This window comes from Meleagris gallopavo, chromosome Z, assembly GCF_905368555.1.
Source record: "Meleagris gallopavo chromosome Z, MGAL_WU_HG_1.1, whole genome shotgun sequence".
Lineage (NCBI taxonomy): Eukaryota > Metazoa > Chordata > Aves > Galliformes > Phasianidae > Meleagris > Meleagris gallopavo.
This window is the reverse complement of record NC_139435.1, coordinates 45,018,982-45,037,137: the sequence shown is the minus strand read 5'-3', so window position 1 is coordinate 45,037,137 and position 18,156 is coordinate 45,018,982. Positions and strand designations below refer to the sequence as shown.

The following is an 18,156-nucleotide window of genomic DNA, read 5'->3' as shown; positions in this document are numbered from 1 at the left end:
CTGCCTGCTGTTCCCCGGGGTGCACTGAGGAATGAGTCTGGATTCCTCCAGTATCCTTAGTGCTTAGACAGTTTAAAAAATAAAAATAAATATATATTTAAAAATAACTACTGATAACTCACTAAATGTTACCTTTGGGCAGCTTTTAAATGAAGCTTCGTTAGGAGGTTTAATGGCTAACAGAAATTTAACGGATACAATGTTAATTATTTTCTTCCCCATTATAGGGATAATCATTATTTCCTTTTTTCTTCTTTTATCTATTAAGGAATTTTTACTAGGTTTTGTTGTTGTTATTGTTTCATTTGCTTTGTTTCGTTTTAAATAGTGTCAAAGTGCGGTAAACAATGAACTCTGTGGGGGCAGACTCCTATGTCCCTATACGAGTGTTGTGAGAAGTCATTCTCTCCTTCTCTTATGAACATCATTTTGCAACCTGCCGAGTCTAGCAGAGACCTCAGCAGGAAAGGACATCTCAGACCCGTTCTCCGTTGTGCATTGCAACTCTCCGTCTTGCATTAATGCATAATATCATTTACATAATGTGAGCAGGAGGGTGAAGCTTGGATTGGAAGGCTTCTGAAAACTGTTCATGTGTCAGTGGAGGTGCTGCTCAGCTCTTTTTCTGAGAGTATTCAACTTAAAGGATTTTGTTTATCTGACTTCACACTGTTGAAATGTGTTTGTCCAGTGATTATTGTCTGTTCAAATGCGTTATTCTGTAGAATCAGCTCCAATGGACCTGTTACAGTGCTTCACACATGGCCAATAAAGATAGACAGCTAAGATTGCACAGCAACAGTCAGGAATTGGTAGGCAAGGGATGATATTGAAATAAGGCTCATCATTATTTGTGCCCCTTTAATAGGATACAGAGAATGCAGTGCAGGCTGTTTTGGAAGGCTTGAGATGCTCAGGCTTTTAACATTGATTTTCTTCAGTAATGCTAATGTTATTCTTCATCTAGAAATAAGGAAGATCCACTATACTTCACTCAAACTGTTTCTGCACCTAATCAGGATTTTAATCAACATGATTATCTGATGTGTAGATTAAACAAGTCATTTTGTATATAAAAAATAAACAACTACAAATATCGGTCTCTTCTGCTTTCCTTTGGAAATGTAGATAATGTAAAAGTAAGTAGTGGAGATCCACAGAAGCTTTGCAAAAACAAAGAAGAGTAGCATTATTTTGCTTCAGGTGTTATCTCTGTGAATTCAGGCAGCATTGTGCTCTAGTTCTAGAACTTCAGGTAGTGCTCGCGGATAACTGTTTGTTGCAGTTTTATCAATGGGTCTGATTGGCCTGTGAAGCCTCCAGCAAAAAAGTATTGTGATTCAAATGTATTTGCTACCTGCAGTTCACCTGGTTGACTTTGTCAATTGCAATCTCAGCACTGATCCTGCTGTCCAGATCTTCACAAAAATACGAGCCTTCATCACAGTCTTATATGGTGAATAAAACTGGATGTCAGTCAGCTCTGATGCCAGTATCTTTTACAGTAGGTACTTTAAAGATACGTTATAGATGTTTGTTTGAAAAGGACATACTGCTTGGATGCTAAGTATGTTACTGTTAGAAAAATGATTCTAAAGCACAGTTTAGACCACTGAAAAATCTCTGGCAATTAATTCAATTTTCCTTTCCGCTTGGTTTAAAAAGGTCAGCTTGTCTTTGTGCCAGTTTTTAGATCTTTCCACCATTTTGCCTTAATTTCCTAGACAGAGTGCCAAATGTTTGGAAATGCAGTTTCTAGATCTGCATCTTCTGGATATCAAGTGCGAGCATGCAGTGGAGTGATAAGTTAATAAACATAAGTCATTCACATTTTGTAGAGCAGATATTGGCAGATCATTAGTAAACTGCAAGTGGCTGTCATTGCATTGTGTGTGCATGAGTACTTTCACAAAAGACCGTAAGCCTTTATAGGTGATTCAGCCTTATGAGCCTTATGCCTCGCAGAGATGTACTGTAGGAAGAGTGCTAGAAATTAAAAGTAATTGAGGTTCCAATACATGACAACAAAATCAATTTGACTTCCCTTTTTGTGGTGATCTCCTGCTTGTAAATTGCCAGAAGCAATATTCTTTACTTGCTTATTCCAGCTGAAGGATCTGCAAAGGTAACTAATTTCATCCTTTGATTTACTTCTTAAAAATATCTTTTTTCGTTTTCCTTCCAAAAATATAACCTGAATTCTTCTAATTTGTCATGGTGTTTATTTTGGGGGTTCGTAAAATCATGGTCAGTACTATCAGAACTGTGAGCATTCCTTCTTGTACCCTTTGTAACACGTTCCTGTTTTGAAGCTCGGTATAATCCTGAAAGGGTATTAAAGTCTGCTGAAATTGTCTCTAAAGTGCTTGAAATTGCGTGTAAGATGCATAAAATAGTTTCTTTATGCTGCATGTATGTCTGTGCATGTGTGAAGATGTTTATGCACATAAAACAATGACAAAATATGCAAGTTGCATTTACATTTTTTTAATTAATTGAGATCTATCTATTTGATACATACATGTGTATCTGTGCAATCTCTAGCATCCTTCCTCTCAACTTAAACCTGTCTTATTAGCAATTCATTATGCTTGTATAAAAGAAGGCTAGACACTAAACAATTCTAATTTACCTTCAGAATGAAACGACGACAGCAACATACTTAGAGAATTACTTTCTGTATTTGGTCACAGAAGGTTTTTTTTTTTTTCTTCTTTTTCTTTTTTCTCTTTTGGTTTACTGCCTACCATGCAATGACAAAGGTTTATTTTCCCTTTGTTCTTTTCAGAGTGCTGCAGCAGCTCCCAGTCCAGTGCTAGGAAACATTCCCCCGGGAGATGGCATGCCAGTAGGTCCTGTACCACCGGGTTTTTTTCAGGTATTCAGAAAAATTATAATTACAGGAATTTTAGCATAGAAAATCCTCCATAATAATGGTTTAAAAGTCTGTAGAAAAGTCCTGCTTCTAAACTGTATCTCACTATATGGTGCAATACTTGAGAGTTTTTCTTTAACAAAAGTAAATAGGTAAAAAGAAAGGGCTCTCTTTGACTGACAGGTATTCTATTACTAAAATAGTACAAAACATCTAATTTCAGAATTTCGAGGATAAGAAATGGTACCTATGTGTGAGTGAAGAATGAAATTGCTTGAATATGATTTTATGACAGTTTATTATGATAAAGTATTACAACTGCATTAGAATTTTTTCAGCCACTTTTAGCTCTATGATAAACCTACAGACCAGATTTGAAGATGTTCAACTTTCAATGGGAATTAGACCCAGACAATTGGGAATATCTCTCTGAACCTCCCTCTGCATTGAAAATCTTGACATTAAAGCCTGAAAAACAAGCCAGGGATTTATATTGAATGTCGCCTCTAGTAAATTTTGTCATAAATGTATTGAAACACCCACTTAACACATTGGGCAGTAATGGTGTAGAATGTAGTGATGGGCAAAATGACAGCTTCTGGTGCATGGCCAGCCTGACAGCTGTGGTCTGAGGTTGGACAGCTCGCATCTCGTCAACAAAGTTCAGTTGTTTCTCTCCTAACTGGCAAACTGTGGCTTTCGATCTGTAGCAGCAAATGCTGCCGCTTAAAAAGTTTATTAAGAACAGAGGTTTCCACTTCACAAACTTCATCTCATGGTGGGAGGGAACAATCCAGATTTCCATCATTGTGGTGTGAGGAGAAAATCATGATAGTAATCTTATGTTGAATTGAAAGCTGGCATTGAAATCCAGGTGGAGACAAGTGTCTTATGCCTTCTCCTCAGAGATGTAGTCAAACATTTTTCATCCGGACAAAGAAAAAGAAGAGATGTTTTACTTAGCAGCTTCCTACTATTTTGGCTACATGGTGACTATACAGAAAACTGGGGGGATATCAGCCCAAAGTATACTTTGTTTTTTTGGCCTGTATGTGAGTTGCAACATTATTTATATGGTGCTCCATTTCCCATAGTCAAAGAAAGAAAAAATGTTGTATGTGGTGTTGGTATTTATCTAAAGAGATCCTGAATGTGGCATGAAAATGTTGTTCCCTTGATCAATGTAAAAAAAAAAAAAAAAAGCTGTGATTTTCCATACATGCGTGAAAGGGTGTGTGTAAGTAAAGTACAAAATATTTTACTGTTGCCAGTGACAAAATCGTCAGCAGCTGGCAGAAGTGATAAATTGTTTTATTTCAGGTTTTTCTGTATTAAACAACTGGTTAAGTACAGTCTTCTAAACAGAACTTTTTACTTTTTATATTTATATAAATATTTCACTTTTTCTTACTTCAATCACCCACTCTGGCCATAATGTCAAAAAAACTGAAGCTTAATGGTTTTTTTCTTCTACTGTCTCACAAAATAATGAAGAAGAGAAAAAGGCACAGATGTGACAAATATATGAAAAATAGAGGAGAGAATGACAGTTCAAAAGTTTTGCAGGAGAAGGGCATGGGATTTTAGTTTGCATTAGGTAAGCATGAAAATACATCTATCCATTTTAGATCTTTAAAGATACAAGAAAGACAGAAAATTAAGTATTGGTAAAAATTTTTTCATGTCAGTATCGTATGGTCAGTTCAAAATGGCACTGAGGGATGTGTTTTAGTGATAGGACTCCTTAAGTCAGGTCAGTGTTTAGATTTAATGATCTTGAAGTCTTTTCCAACCTATATGCTTGCATGATTCTATGGTTATTTGAGATGCTCACAGGCTTTTACCAAGGCCTGGGATTAAAAGTAAACAGAGGAAAATCCATTTGCGATGTAACACAGTTTGCGACATTAATCAGAGCTGTAATAACTTAGCAGGACATCTGGTGACTCCTGCAAGGGATGTTCCAAGGGCTAATCTGCACAGTCCAGTCTTCTTGATAGCACTGTGCACCTCTTTCTGGAACTGCTAAATCATCAGTGTGATGACATCATGTGTCTCTGTAATATGCCATACAGAAGACTGGTCCTTTAATGTCTTAGTTGTTAGTGATCTACTTGCCTTTGTTGAATGGCCCAGTTAACAAATCAAGCATTTTCCAAGAAACTTCTTGTTTTCACTGTAGTCATCTGCTTATGACTGTATTTAAAGAAATAGCATTAACATGGGAGCAATCCCAAGAGAGAGAGCCAGGCCAAAATGAGGTCAGTTATATAAGGATGTGCTGAAACACTAAGGTGGGTATAAAGCAAATATGTACAGACAGACCACAACAAGTGTTGTGGGTTTAAAGGGAATGTAGTCAAGAAATGGCTAGTATCTGGTTGTAGTTCCTCCGAGAGCTGAATGTTACCAATGTCAATTTATGTGAGGACAAGAAAATATATTGGCAGACAGCTGCGTATATGAACTTCAAAAAATGGAGGAACATCAGCATCTGTTGCTGTAAAAGCAGGTGAAAAAACAAATGAAACTCCTGGTCAAAACTTTGTATTGTTTCATAGTTGTTTTCTTCCTAGTACACTTTTAAACAGAAAATCAATTTCTATATGCGCTTCTGCAGTTTCACTTGTCCTTATAGAGCATATGAATAAACAAAATCACAGAAAACATGTTCATCTGTCTTTGAATAATGGCAAACTGCAGTCCTTTTTCTATTAACTACTCGTCTTCTGTCAAGGAATTTGTGCCCAGACTTGCAACTCGCTCCTGGATTGTGAAAGTGAACAGTTCGGGTTTTTTTGAATATCAGAAGATGACAGAAACAGCAGAAGAATGGTACTTCTGTCAGTATTTAGTTCACTAAGAGTTTGCACTGCAAAAATATTGTAACAACTCAACTTTCTGCAGTCTAAAATATTTGGAAGACCATCCTGATAAAGATGTCTTTCATTACTTTTGTGGAAACATTTTTCTTAATCTAAAGCTGTCCACAGCTACTGCTTTCCAGCTCTGCTTGGCTAGCTCAGGTTTGCTGGATGTCTTCAAGTCAATTCATTTCTAATCAGTAGTGGAGCTGTATTTTCTTGTGCAGCATGAAATGCTGGCTGGGGTATAGGCAGGATGATATTCCTGACTCAGTTCTTCCCATGAGAGGTTGGTCAAGGTGGCATTTGGGATGATGAGCCAGGAAACTTTACCCAAGCTCCCATTTCACTGCTGGTCACTAACATTAGTTCTGTATCTCTTTAAAGAAGACAGTAATCTAGTACAATGGCATGGCATGTGAAGTAGGTCAATATGGGAACAGAGTGATTTGCAGACAGAAAAGCCACTAAAAACTCTATTCTGCTCTCTAAAAGTGAGGTTTTCATGTGTGTATAGGCCACTGTTGCTGACATTACTCAGCAGTCTGTAATTTTATGCCTGGACCATGGAGTGGAGTTCTGAAGAAAGAAGCTGAATCTGCATTGTGCTTCCATGTTTGCATTTTTTGTATTTTCAATTCAGGTGTCAAAATTGAGCACTACAGTGCAGTGATACAGTGGAATAAAGATAGAAGAGTTATGTACAGCTATTAGCATCGACTATACTTCATTTTTTTAATGTGGTTTAAAATGTCAAAAATAAGTTTGGGAAGTCAAGAAAGCAGATTTATGTGGATCTAGGATGCAATCCAATTTCACCTATTGGTGAAATAGGTGAAATATCTCACAAGAGATATTTCCACGCAGTGCAGAAGTGTTGATTTTGAAAGTTGTATTGGGTAGAGGTGCAGTACCTTTGTTACAAATAATGAGCTTTCATGAGCATGTATACAAATGCCACAGGAAAGTTTTGGAGTTGTGTTCAGCAGAATATTTTAATTTTTTTAAACAGCATGTAAAGTGCTGGTTCTGTGTGATTTTATGTGCCATTTAGTTACTTGTTTAGTTCTAAAGCAGGTGAAAACAGAGGGGTGATTGTCCCCTTCTACTCTGCTCTTGTGAGCTTCATCTGGAGTACTGTGTCCAGGTCTGGAGCCCCCATTACAAGAAAGACAGAGCTGTTGAAGAGGGTCCAGAGGAGAGCCACAAAGATGATCAAGGGACTTGAGAGTGGTGAGGTGCTGGAACAGCTGTGCAGAGAGGTTGTGGATGCCCTGTCCCTGGAGGTGTTCAAGGCCAGGTTGGATGGAGCCCTGGGCAGCCTGGTCTAGTATTAAATGTGGAGGTTGGTGGCCCTGCCTGTGGCAGGGGGGTTGGAGCTTGATGATCCTTGAGGTCCCTTCCAACCCTGGCCATTCTGTGATTCTGTGATTCTGTGAAAACGCAGAGTTCTAGTTCTAATCCAATATATTTCATGAAATTACTGTCGCTGCTAAAGATATGACCCAGGTTGCTTCTTCTTGCACTCCACTAATGAAAAACATTTAAATGCATATTTAATTAAACACCAGTTATCTTCACTTCTTTTGCTACATGGCTGATCAAAAGTTCACCATGCCTGCATCGATACAAAGAATATTTCTTTTGTTTTAATGGCACTCATCCATAAAGCAACATTGAGTTTGTACTTCACTCACCTGAGAGACATGGCGGAATAAGTAACTAAAATGCCAGCTGAGAAATGTAGGAAATAGATTGTTTGATAATTCACAGTTCACTTTTAAAATTTGATAGTTTCAAAGAAGTTAAAGAATTTTACCACTGACTATAACTTCTTTATGTAAGTTTTTTTTGAATGCATTACTTCTTTGCATCCATAAATCTTATTTCCACTGCTCATACATCTGAAGGAATTGTCATATAGTTTGCTTCATTTGCCAATTTTTTGATCATCAGATATACTTGGATAGGAATGGGAAAAATGTGTCGACACCATGTTTGAAAAACAAATGTTACATATTACTCTTATATAAAAGAAAAACCACCAGAAACCCAACCCCCTGAAGTAATGCAGGGCTGTCGTGCCATCTAGTGGCAGTTGTTCATCCACATTTTCACAGAATCACAGAATCACAGAATTGTAGGGGTTGGAAGGGACCTCTAGAGATCATCGAGACCAACCCCCCTGCCAAAGCAGGTTCCCTACACCAGGTCGCACAGGTAGGCGTCCAGGCGAGACTTGAATATCTCCAGAGAAGGAGACTCCACAACCTCCCTGGGCAGCCTGTTCCAGTGCTCCGTCACCCTCACCGTGAAGAAGTTCTTACGCACATTCGTGCGAAACTTCCTATGCTGCAGCTTATGCCCGTTTCCCCTCGTTCTGTCTCCACGTACCACTGAAAAGAGACTGGCCTCACCGCTATGGCCGCCACACCTCAGATATTTATAAACCTGGATCAGGTCCCCTCTCAGTCTTCTTTTCTCAAGGCTAAACAGACCCAGTTCACTTAGCCTTTCTTCATAGGGGAGATGCTCCAGGCCCTTCACCATCTTTGTGGCCCTCCGCTGGACTCTTTCCAAAAGATCCCTGTCTTTTTTGTACTGGGGAGCCCAGAACTGGACACAGTACTCCAGATGAGGCCTTACCAGGGCAGAGTAGAGGGGGAGGATCACCTCCCTCGACCTGCTGGACACGCTCTTCTTAATGCACCCCAGAATGCCATTGGCCTTTTTGGCCACGAGGGCACACTGCTGGCTCATGGCCAACCTGTCGTCCACCAGGACGCCCAGGTCCCTCTCTGCAGAGCTCCTCTCCAGCAGCTCATCCCCCAGCCTGTATTGGTGCAATTTTATCTTAATACATGTCCTAAAATGTTATTTTTAGCCTTGTTTTGCTTTGGTAGAGTTGACCTAATGCTTTTGGAGAGCATGTTACAGTAGAGCACATGAGCATAAGAACTTTTCCATTTCTCTTTCTGACTTGCATTATTATTTGCTGTCTAAAAATGAGTTTAATGAATTTAAATTAAATGTAAGTAGTGAAAATAACAAAAAATAATTGTTGGCTTGAAAGTGGGTAACACACACTTCTTCGCTTTTTGAAACATAAATAATGAATTATTTATATGAAAAGATAAAATGTTTTGTTTGTTTTTTTTTTTTAAGCCGTTGTGTAAGGCTATAAAACATCTGCTCCTTTTTAAAAATTGGTGGCCAGCAAGGTCTCCTGTATTCAGCTGAATACATATGGTTCTGACTGAAAGGCAGCTAGGAGCTCTGACTGTCCCCTTACAAGTTCTCTCAGCCTTTGCAGACATTTAGCACAGGTTATCTGCCTGAGGTCTGCTGGGTACATTGTCTTCTGTGCTGGCCCTTCAGGCATGCGCAGTATCCTCCCAGACCGCTAATTTGGGTGTGCATCCAGCAGCAAGGAAGATGAGGAAGGAGAAATTCTCCAGAGTGCCTTCAAAGCCACGTTGGAGTGGCTCTTTTGTTTCTGTGAATTGTTCACCAGTGGGTCATTGTTTTTGCAAGGAATGAAGATTCCAAATTTGTGATGCTCCATTACATGGTGAGAGTTAAAACATACAGATGCCTCTCAGTCTGATTAGGTCCATAATGAGCATCTACATGCATTTTAAAATGTCCTGTTTCTCTTTAAATCCCACTGTTTCAGCTATTGCCTTCTCCCTAGTTCTCATATAATTTCCTGATTTTGCAGGGACTACCATGTTTTTAACCCCCCTCTGAATTTTCCTTTGGACGGCCTCACTTACTTAACATCCCGCTTAGTCACTTATCTTTCACTGCTGGTCCTCATGTTTTCCCCACTTTTTTGGCATTGCCTGTCTTTCTGAGAGCAATTGATCTTTGAGAGCAATTATAAGCTTTTTCACAGACAGCAACTTATGGATGGTAGTTCAGAATCTTATGTTCTCCTCCGTGCCAAATCTGCAGCCTGCCCTCTATTGGCTTCTGGTGAAAGACCGAGCCAATCAGCTTTTCCATATTTCTCAATTCTGATTTTCTGCTTCCTGGTGAATGGCATAAATGAAGCTATATATGACACATGCAGACCTTTATTTTTGCTTACTAAAGCAAGGAGCTATTTATTATTAAGACTGCATAAAGAAACCAAAAGTTTCTAAGGCTGTGAAGCATTTTGTAACGAAAATGTACACATAATTATAAATGAACTTTATTGTGACTAAAGTTAGCTCTGCTTTCTGCATGTTCATAACCCACCTCAATTCCATTTGAACAAGTGAGACAACTGCAGATGAGGAATTGAAAAGTTAAAGCACCATCCTTGAGAAGGATGGATAGAATGAAGAAGTATGGAAAGCAACATGGACTACAAGCCATTACTGCGAGTCAATTACTCATCTTCAGAGCTGCAAATATAGCTTGTGAGTAAGGCTAGCAGGCTTGCTAGGCCTTGACAAGCTTTGAAAATAGGAAAGCACATTTTTAAGGGACTTTTTTTTCTGTGAGTCTATATAAATGAAGTTAGTGAAGAAAGATTTCTTGTATCTGCAATTTGGGTTGTTTGCAAATGCATCCACCCACGTCACTGCGTGAAATTTATGAGTATGTCTCTTCATTGCAGAATAGGAGTATGTGCATTTTTGCCCTTGCCAGTATCACATTACATCTTAAAATATTTTAAAAATTAATTTGACCTCCTAGTCTGTGTGGGAGGGGAGGGGATTAGCATCTAAGAAGGTCTCAGGGTAGTTCATATGTGTTCCTTTTTTTCACTTGCTTTCTCTATATTATAGAAAGAAAGCCAACTTCTAAAAAGATGAAGGTCTGACATCTGCTGGTTTTGATAATTCCATCTTGTGGTATTATCTTCCATTACCACAATTCCAGTTGTGGTAATGGTTTTGCTGCATGTAACTGCTAGAACAAATTAAAACTGCTCAGCCTGAGTAGCTAAATAAGCTTTGAGTCCACACTTCCCCTCCTCCCCATCCATACGCATAGTTTAAGCAGACCCAGTGCTAGCCATGGATTAGGGAGGGAAGGGAGAGTTAGGCGTAAGTTATTTTCTCGGAGGTCTGCTCTGGACTTCTGGCATCTTGATCTTGAACATTCATGTTCCCTGTTCTCAAAGTAAATGTCATAAATGAAAGTGTGCTGACCGTCCATCCAAACTGATGCTCTATTTGCTGCTTGAAGTGTATGAAAAGGGGAGGGTTTACATTTATATGTCGTGCATCTTCTTGCTGAGGTTGTTCCATTCTGCTGTCACCAGGTATGAGCTACCTGGGTTTAGACCAAAGTTCTTAGGGGAAGGTAATGCATTTAACCTCAAAACAATGTATTTATAAAGAAATAACAGTGGGAGTAATAAACTCTTTGTCATTTTCAAAACTGTTCTAAAAAGTTGATTGTAATTCATAGTTAGGGGTGACAAGCAGGCTCACTGAACTTAAGCAAAATCTCAAGCTTTGTGAGCTGTGTGGATGTCTGAATTGTAAAAGCACAGTTTATTTGTTTTAAAAAGGTCATGCTTGACCTGTCAGTTTCAGCTTAAATCACATTCAAAATATTTTGTTTTTGTAGTATTTTTATTTAATAAAAACTGAAGTAAAAATTGTTAACATGGTTTAAAATGCAAATGGCAACCATCTTAAAATATACATTTCTTGATAATTTCCTTTATATATCATATGCATAATTTATCTTTTTTCTCTCTCACTTGTTCAGTCTTTGTGAGCAAAAAATAATGATATTCTTCACAAAGTGAGGCAGATGTATTAACAGTACATTTCCTGAAGATCATCTATCATCAAAATGAATGATATTTATTTTCTCAGTAATTTCTGGGGGAATAGCCTGGCTAGGAGGCAGGTCCTGCTGTTCAGATCATAGAGAAATGTTTAGCTAAGAACAAAAGGAATTTTTTTTTTTTTTTTGAAGTTTTGATTCTCTTTTTTCTATGTGGAGTATGCAAATTATATATATTCAAAGTATTGCAGTATTCTTTCATATGGTGGAATGAGTCCTTCTTGGCTGGGAATGATGCATTCATTTTGTTTGAAATGCAAGTATTGTTCTGGTTATGGCTTTTAGAAACTTAAATGTGGAAACATAGAGGTCTTATTGTTGCCATTTGTAAGTTGTCAGACTATGTAATGCTGCTTTTAGAAAACCATAAATATGGGAAGGATTTTTACGGGGATCTTTATCTGACGCATATAGAAGAACTTGGTCATGAAAATTATTTTCAACATCAGAAAATGCCTGCATCTTTTGCTGTTTTCATCCTGTCTTTTGCTGAGGTTATACAATTTTATCTGAAGTAGTGTAGATTAAAAAAATTCTTTTGATTTATACTTGTAGTGTACAAGATATGCAGTGTGTAACCCAAATTTAAGCTCTAAAATACTACAGCAGAATAAAAAGACCTCTGACACTGTGTCAGCCTTTTGGGGGGCAAAGGAGGACAAGAGGATTTGTAAAAATTAACAGCAAAATGCAGTTGAATAGGAAAATAATTTCTGTTAAGAACTGAATGATAGCTTGTCTGAGTTTCTTAGAGGATCAGTTAACATGTTTATGCTTATCAGCAGACTGTGCCAGCACAAGAGTGTCATTGTAAGGGCTAATTTAGTAATAGTCCTAGTTGGAATTACAGTGTGTTAATTGTGAGTGTCTTATATGCTATGGTGACTGTGATTGCTAATGAGGAGGTCCACAAAAAATGCAAAGGAAACTAAATTAAAATATACAAATTGGAAAGTAACTTGGATACATTCCATTCACACATATTTAATGGTTTATCATTGTATTCTTTAAACGCAAAACCATGTATTTTATAACAGAAACCATTACACCAGTGAAAGTTGTAAAGTACCTCTAACCAACTTATTCTACAGAATATGGGAATCCTAAGAAGATATATTAAAATGTTACTTCCTAATCATTCTTCTGTACCAATAGTATAATTTAAAAAGTAAACAGAATCATCAAGTCTTATTTGATACCATTTAGATTATAAATAGTTAAATAATACTGGTCATTTTCAACAGAAATGGAATTTGGCAAAAAAAAAAGAAAATATGAATCCTATTTTTAGCAACACAATATATAATTTGATAGTTGTGTTTTTTTGTTGTTTGTTTGTTTGTTTGTTTGTTTGTTTTGAGTGGAGGAGCAGAGAACAAATATTTAGAACTTCAACTTTTTAAGTAAAGAGATTTGCTCTTTATGAGAATTCATACCTATTTTATAATCATTATGCCAGTAATTTGGACCCTCTAAGTATACCTGCTCTTCACTTGTAGAAGTGCAGTTATTTTAAAATAATTCATCAGAGCAAGGGCACAAAGGCTGTGGTTCCATTTCAGCTTCCAGTGTAAGTACAATTTAGAGTTTGTGCTGATTACAGTGACTGAGTTATGCAAATTAATTAAATAATTTCTATCCTTTTTATACCAAGTGCTAAAAACCGTGTTTCACCTTGTATTCTTAAATTTGTAATGTGCTCTTCTTATCTCATAACGAGGCATTCTCTAGCTGGGAATATCAGCAGCCTCTTGGGATGCTGAGACTCACAATCTAAGGAAACTACTAAATTTGGTGATAAAAAAACTGCATCCTAATAAGAAGTTTTTGTTTGCTTTTGGAAGTGTGCGTGTAAGAAATGGCCTTGGCAAGCCTTGCGGAGGTTTGCCTTCAGGTTTTGATGCAAGCAGAACCCATCCCTCTGCTCTCCTAAGCCAAAACAAGTGCAGCAAGAGCAGGGCATAACATCCTCTTCCAGATCTGGATGTAGCTTAGAAACATATCCTCTTCTTCCCACCGTCCATTAGCAACCTGCTGGGCTGATGGAAGAGGAAGGGCTTGATACACCAAGTTAGGAAGATGTTAATGTGAATCTGCAGGAGTGTTGTTATTTTATGCTAGCCTAATTTAAAAAGTGCTGGTTTTCTTTTTCATATGTTGTAAACAAGTTCTCCTGTTCAAGCACTGCTCATTCCATTTTACTCTCCTCAGAGAAACAGCCCTTGTCTTCTTTGCTGTCATTTTGCTCCTTGATATTTTTACTGTTAGCTGATGCACACAACCTCATCGTTGCTCATGCCTAGGAACTGCTGTAATTCTTTTTGAACTGCATTTACTTGTTTTTCCTCGTGTACATTTGTTTGTCGCACAAAATTGTACTATGCAGTTTTACAAGGTGTGGAATATCATGTAATATTGGAATGCATATAGTTATTATAATACATACAGTAAATTCAACCTCATTAAGCAACGAATAGGAAATGAAATATAATGTGGATTCTTGAGTAATTTGTAATTTATGTCAAACAATACACAGTTGTTGATAGTTTAGCCATGTTGGGAAGGGAGGTAAATTTAAAGAAAAGTAAATTTATTGAAACCTGTGCTGCTTATTGAGGTTTTATCTTTTAACTTATTATTGTTTATTCCACTGGTTTTAGGTACAAGTAAACTGAAGTGCATCATATTGTAAAGTCACCTAAACAATGAAAAAAACAAGAGTGAAAATTGTATAACTGGCACAGAAACATGCTAGCTTCCATGCTCTTATGTCATCAGCTTCCCTGTGGACATTTTTTTATGAAATCATTTTTCCCAAATATCAGAACAAGAATGTGGACCATGAGAACTACTAACTGAAGCTTCAACATCAGTTAACTTCCCTGCAAGACATCTATTATCTGTTGATTCCCTTGTGTTTTACAAGATCTTTACATTGTACATTCACACACACTTATGCACACTCAAGTTAAAAAAATGTTATTCTCTCTTCTTTTTTAGCATTTCTTTAAGTTGATGAATGTATGTCCTCTGGTGATTAAATGAAAAATTTCTCCCATCACATTTTGTTTTCACTCAGTTTAGTGGAATTTTCTTTTTCTATTCCTTTGGTCTCAGCTACTTGACAATAGCCTGCAAAGCGATATTGTGATACCAAATTAATAAATTTTATATCTGACTGCAGTAGTAACAATATACTGGTGTTTGCAGATGTGTTTAGTAAGCTGATCTTTAAAAACATTTGCTTTACTTTTCTGATATTATTATAACTTGTGTGACACATTTCCAATGCTGGTAGCACCTCCATCAAGGGCTGTCTTCTCAGTTGTGGCTTGGATCAGACATACCTGTCTAGCATTTTATTTTCTTCATATTCTTTTGGGTTGGGCTGAACTCTTTTTGTTATTGTTGTTGTTGCTCTTGCTTTTCTTATTTCTGAAGTTGTGTGCCAGTTCCTGAACTGTTTGAGAGTTAATTGTAGCTTTGGGTAATGTGTGAAGGCATTGTTTGTACCTCCTTGTACTCAGTGTAATGTCTCTGTTGTGGATTCAAGCGACTTGAAGGCTGCACTAGTCACTGGAAACAATCGAGCCATTGCAGAATCTGGAAATTACTGTTGAATTGAACCACTCTAGTAATATCCTTTTTCCCCAGGCAGATCAGCTTCTTAAGAGGTTGTATGTTCTAATACACTGCTCAAGGTTTTTCTTATATTAAATAAGATCTGGCTGTGATATTCCTCGTGTTTCTGCATCCTTCTGCATAGGGAGGGCTCTAGGAAGTAATGTCTTTTGGCCCTTCCTACCATCAGGTAGGAAGCTAAAGAAGCTAAAGTTAGTGCAACATAAATTGCATTTGTCTTCAAATGATAAGCATCACATTGACCAATTTAAATCTGTGGTCACTGTTTTCAAATCAGTGCACATGCATTGGGCTCATTACCTATATATACGGATATATATGCTGCAACATCTCTGAGGGAAGAGAATCAAAGAGCTGGCAAAGGAGAATGCTGCTAACTTTTAGAAACAAAGTCCAGTGTTGTTTCTCCATAAACCATAGTCAGCAGGTCTGAACAATAGAATAAAACAAGAGACTGTTTCTCCTAATTACAAAAAATGTAGCAAAACAGTACATATGACAGAAAGTGCCTGCTGCTTGATTACTTGTCTTTCAGAATATCTTAGTGATGTCTTGTGTGTGTCAGACTTTAAAAAAATTGCTCCTAATGTAGAGAATAGCTATTTATCTTTAATTATTTTTCCATAAAGCATTTGGCAGAATTTCTTTCATGTCTTGATATGTCTTGGTAGAACTCTTTATTGGCAAACATGACATTAATAATGGAGCAGACAAAAGTTAACAACTAATACAAAAATTAGTTTATTTTTTCTTTTGGTGAATTTTATAATTTTTCTGGTAGCTTTTAATACTAAATGCTCATCTGAAATGGTGTAAGATATTTTAGAATTGTCTTTGACATTAATATTTCACCATTTTCTGTAATCTTACATGGTACTTCTTTGGCACGTACATTCACCAAAATACTATTTGTACTTACCAGTTTTTTATTTATTTCCATGCCCATGGAATATAATGTTCTTTGTGTGCAGTGTTCATATCCGTGAAAAATCAAGGACTATAAAAATTGTCTGAAATTTCATTGCTTTTCTTAGATTGAGATACTGAAAGAATGGGAGAAGGTTTAAATATTTCCACAAATAATACTTAAGAGAAATACATACGTGCATTAATATTTACAGCAAATAAAACTTCCTGTAAGACAGAGTTGTATCAAAGAGGCTCCTATGGGTATTCATTATATTATTTCAGAGAAAAATCTTATGTGTAATTTGTGTGATTTTTATTAAATAGACTTGAGACATATGTGTGCAGACTAACTCAAATATCTGAAATACCTGAAACAGCTACTGACCTCAGGGATGCAGCAAACCAGAGTATGAGGATTCTAACTTATGCATTAGTGACAGTGTGAGTCATGTTGTGCAAAGTAAAGTTTGAGTTAATATCTGTTTTAGCACATGTTATAAAATTTAGGTTCTATACAAAAACTGATTTTTTAGATATTTGTATACAGTGAACAGGAAAGTAAACCTGTTGGTAAGACAGGGGACAAGCAAGTATCCCTCCTGCCTTAAAGGAAATCTGGAAGAGAGAAGTTGTTCTGTGACTAACAAATACATTATTATGCACTAATATTGATCATGTGATTTTACATTGTATGGTTGACGTGTGAGATGTTCCTGATTTCCATTTTACAAATATTAATAAACTGTGAGATATCATTCTCTGAATATACAGAGTGAGCCAAATGTGACACGGTCACTAAAATTGCTTCACGCCAGAGAATGCAATTGGTTCACCTGTAAGGAAATTCTTGAAATTTTAATTTCATCACACACTTTCAAGGATCCTTGTGTTTACAGCCTTCACTAAAGCAGAGCAGTTTTTTCTATTTCTTTCCCATTGTGGAATCTCACCAACAGATAAGAATGCACAAAGAAACCTTCTCTTTAGCACATTTCAAGTGTCTTTTTTATTAATGCAAACTTTTCACAATTGCTGTTCAAGCTTTCTTCTCCAACTGGTAAACTATCTGTATTTAAAATCACTTTCTGGTGTCTATTTCAAGCCTGTTTGTGTAGATGGTTATTAGAATTTTCATCTGACCCCAACATGAAAAGTTCAGTTGACTTTTTTCCTACAGGTCATAGGAAAATTACCATTGCTAATTATTAGCAACAATTACAACTATTCTGCTAGTCTTGCTACTATTACTGCATTCATTGGTGATAGTGATGATCACTAGCATTGTATTTTATTACAGAGCACAGCTGATGACAGCTCAAACATGTCATTCATTCGTGAAATGATGTTGAACATGGGGGTTTGTGTGGCCTGCAAGTGGTCATTAGCTAAAGCTGACTAGATAATTCCTGTTTAGGTGTATTAGTTTCTCATCCAAGAGACCCCTTGGATTGAGTTTGTTCAGTAACTCATTTGTCAGAAGAAATTTCTCCTGGCTTGTGCTTTGCGACTTGTGTCTTTCATCCCTCTCTTCTCTCCGATGACTACTAGGCTGGGTCATGAACAGAAATAAACTCTTGTTATGAAAGAAAGTTTTTGCTTTCCAAGTGCCTGACAATTTTGGCATAGGAGAGAATAAGTAGTGTATTATTGGAAGATTTGAGAAGACACCTTATATAAATACTTTTTCTCCAGCTCTTGAAGAAATCAGTCATTTTTGTCCCTGTCTTCACAATCAAGAGCACACACTTTTAGCTCCTCATTTTCTTCTAGAGTTATAATTACTTCTGCATGCCAAAATGATCCTCTTCATTGTCTGTTCAGTCAGATGTTTGTGCCTTTTTCTTGGTAATCTCCCTGCTTTTTAGACTTCTAGATTACTGTCACACTTTGAGATGGAGTAAGTAGAGATGTTAAGTATATTTGCTTGTAGTGCCATTTGTTTATCATTTATTTATGGTCTGAGTTTAAGGGACTGACTTTATTTCTGGGCTGTGAAGTAGTACGCTATAAGCCAAAAGCCACTAGAAGCTTAGAACACAGGATTAGTGTATCTGTGGTTTTGACAGAAGA

The 18,156-nt window shown here is 37.0% G+C and overlaps 1 protein-coding gene across 2 annotated transcripts in view; it reads left to right on the top strand.

Annotated features, from left to right (window-relative positions):
- SSBP2 (single stranded DNA binding protein 2) overlaps positions 1-18,156 on the top strand; it is a 170,297-nt gene that overhangs the window by 103,773 nt on the left and 48,368 nt on the right. Inside the window, exon 5 of one of the 2 annotated variants that reach the window (XM_085212588.1) lies at positions 2,789-2,878. The exons of the other annotated variant lie outside the window; for it this stretch is intronic. Within the exon in view, the coding sequence (XP_085068714.1) occupies positions 2,789-2,878 (90 nt within the window). The remainder of the gene's footprint in view (positions 1-2,788; positions 2,879-18,156) is intronic. 2 annotated transcript variants of the gene reach the window in all.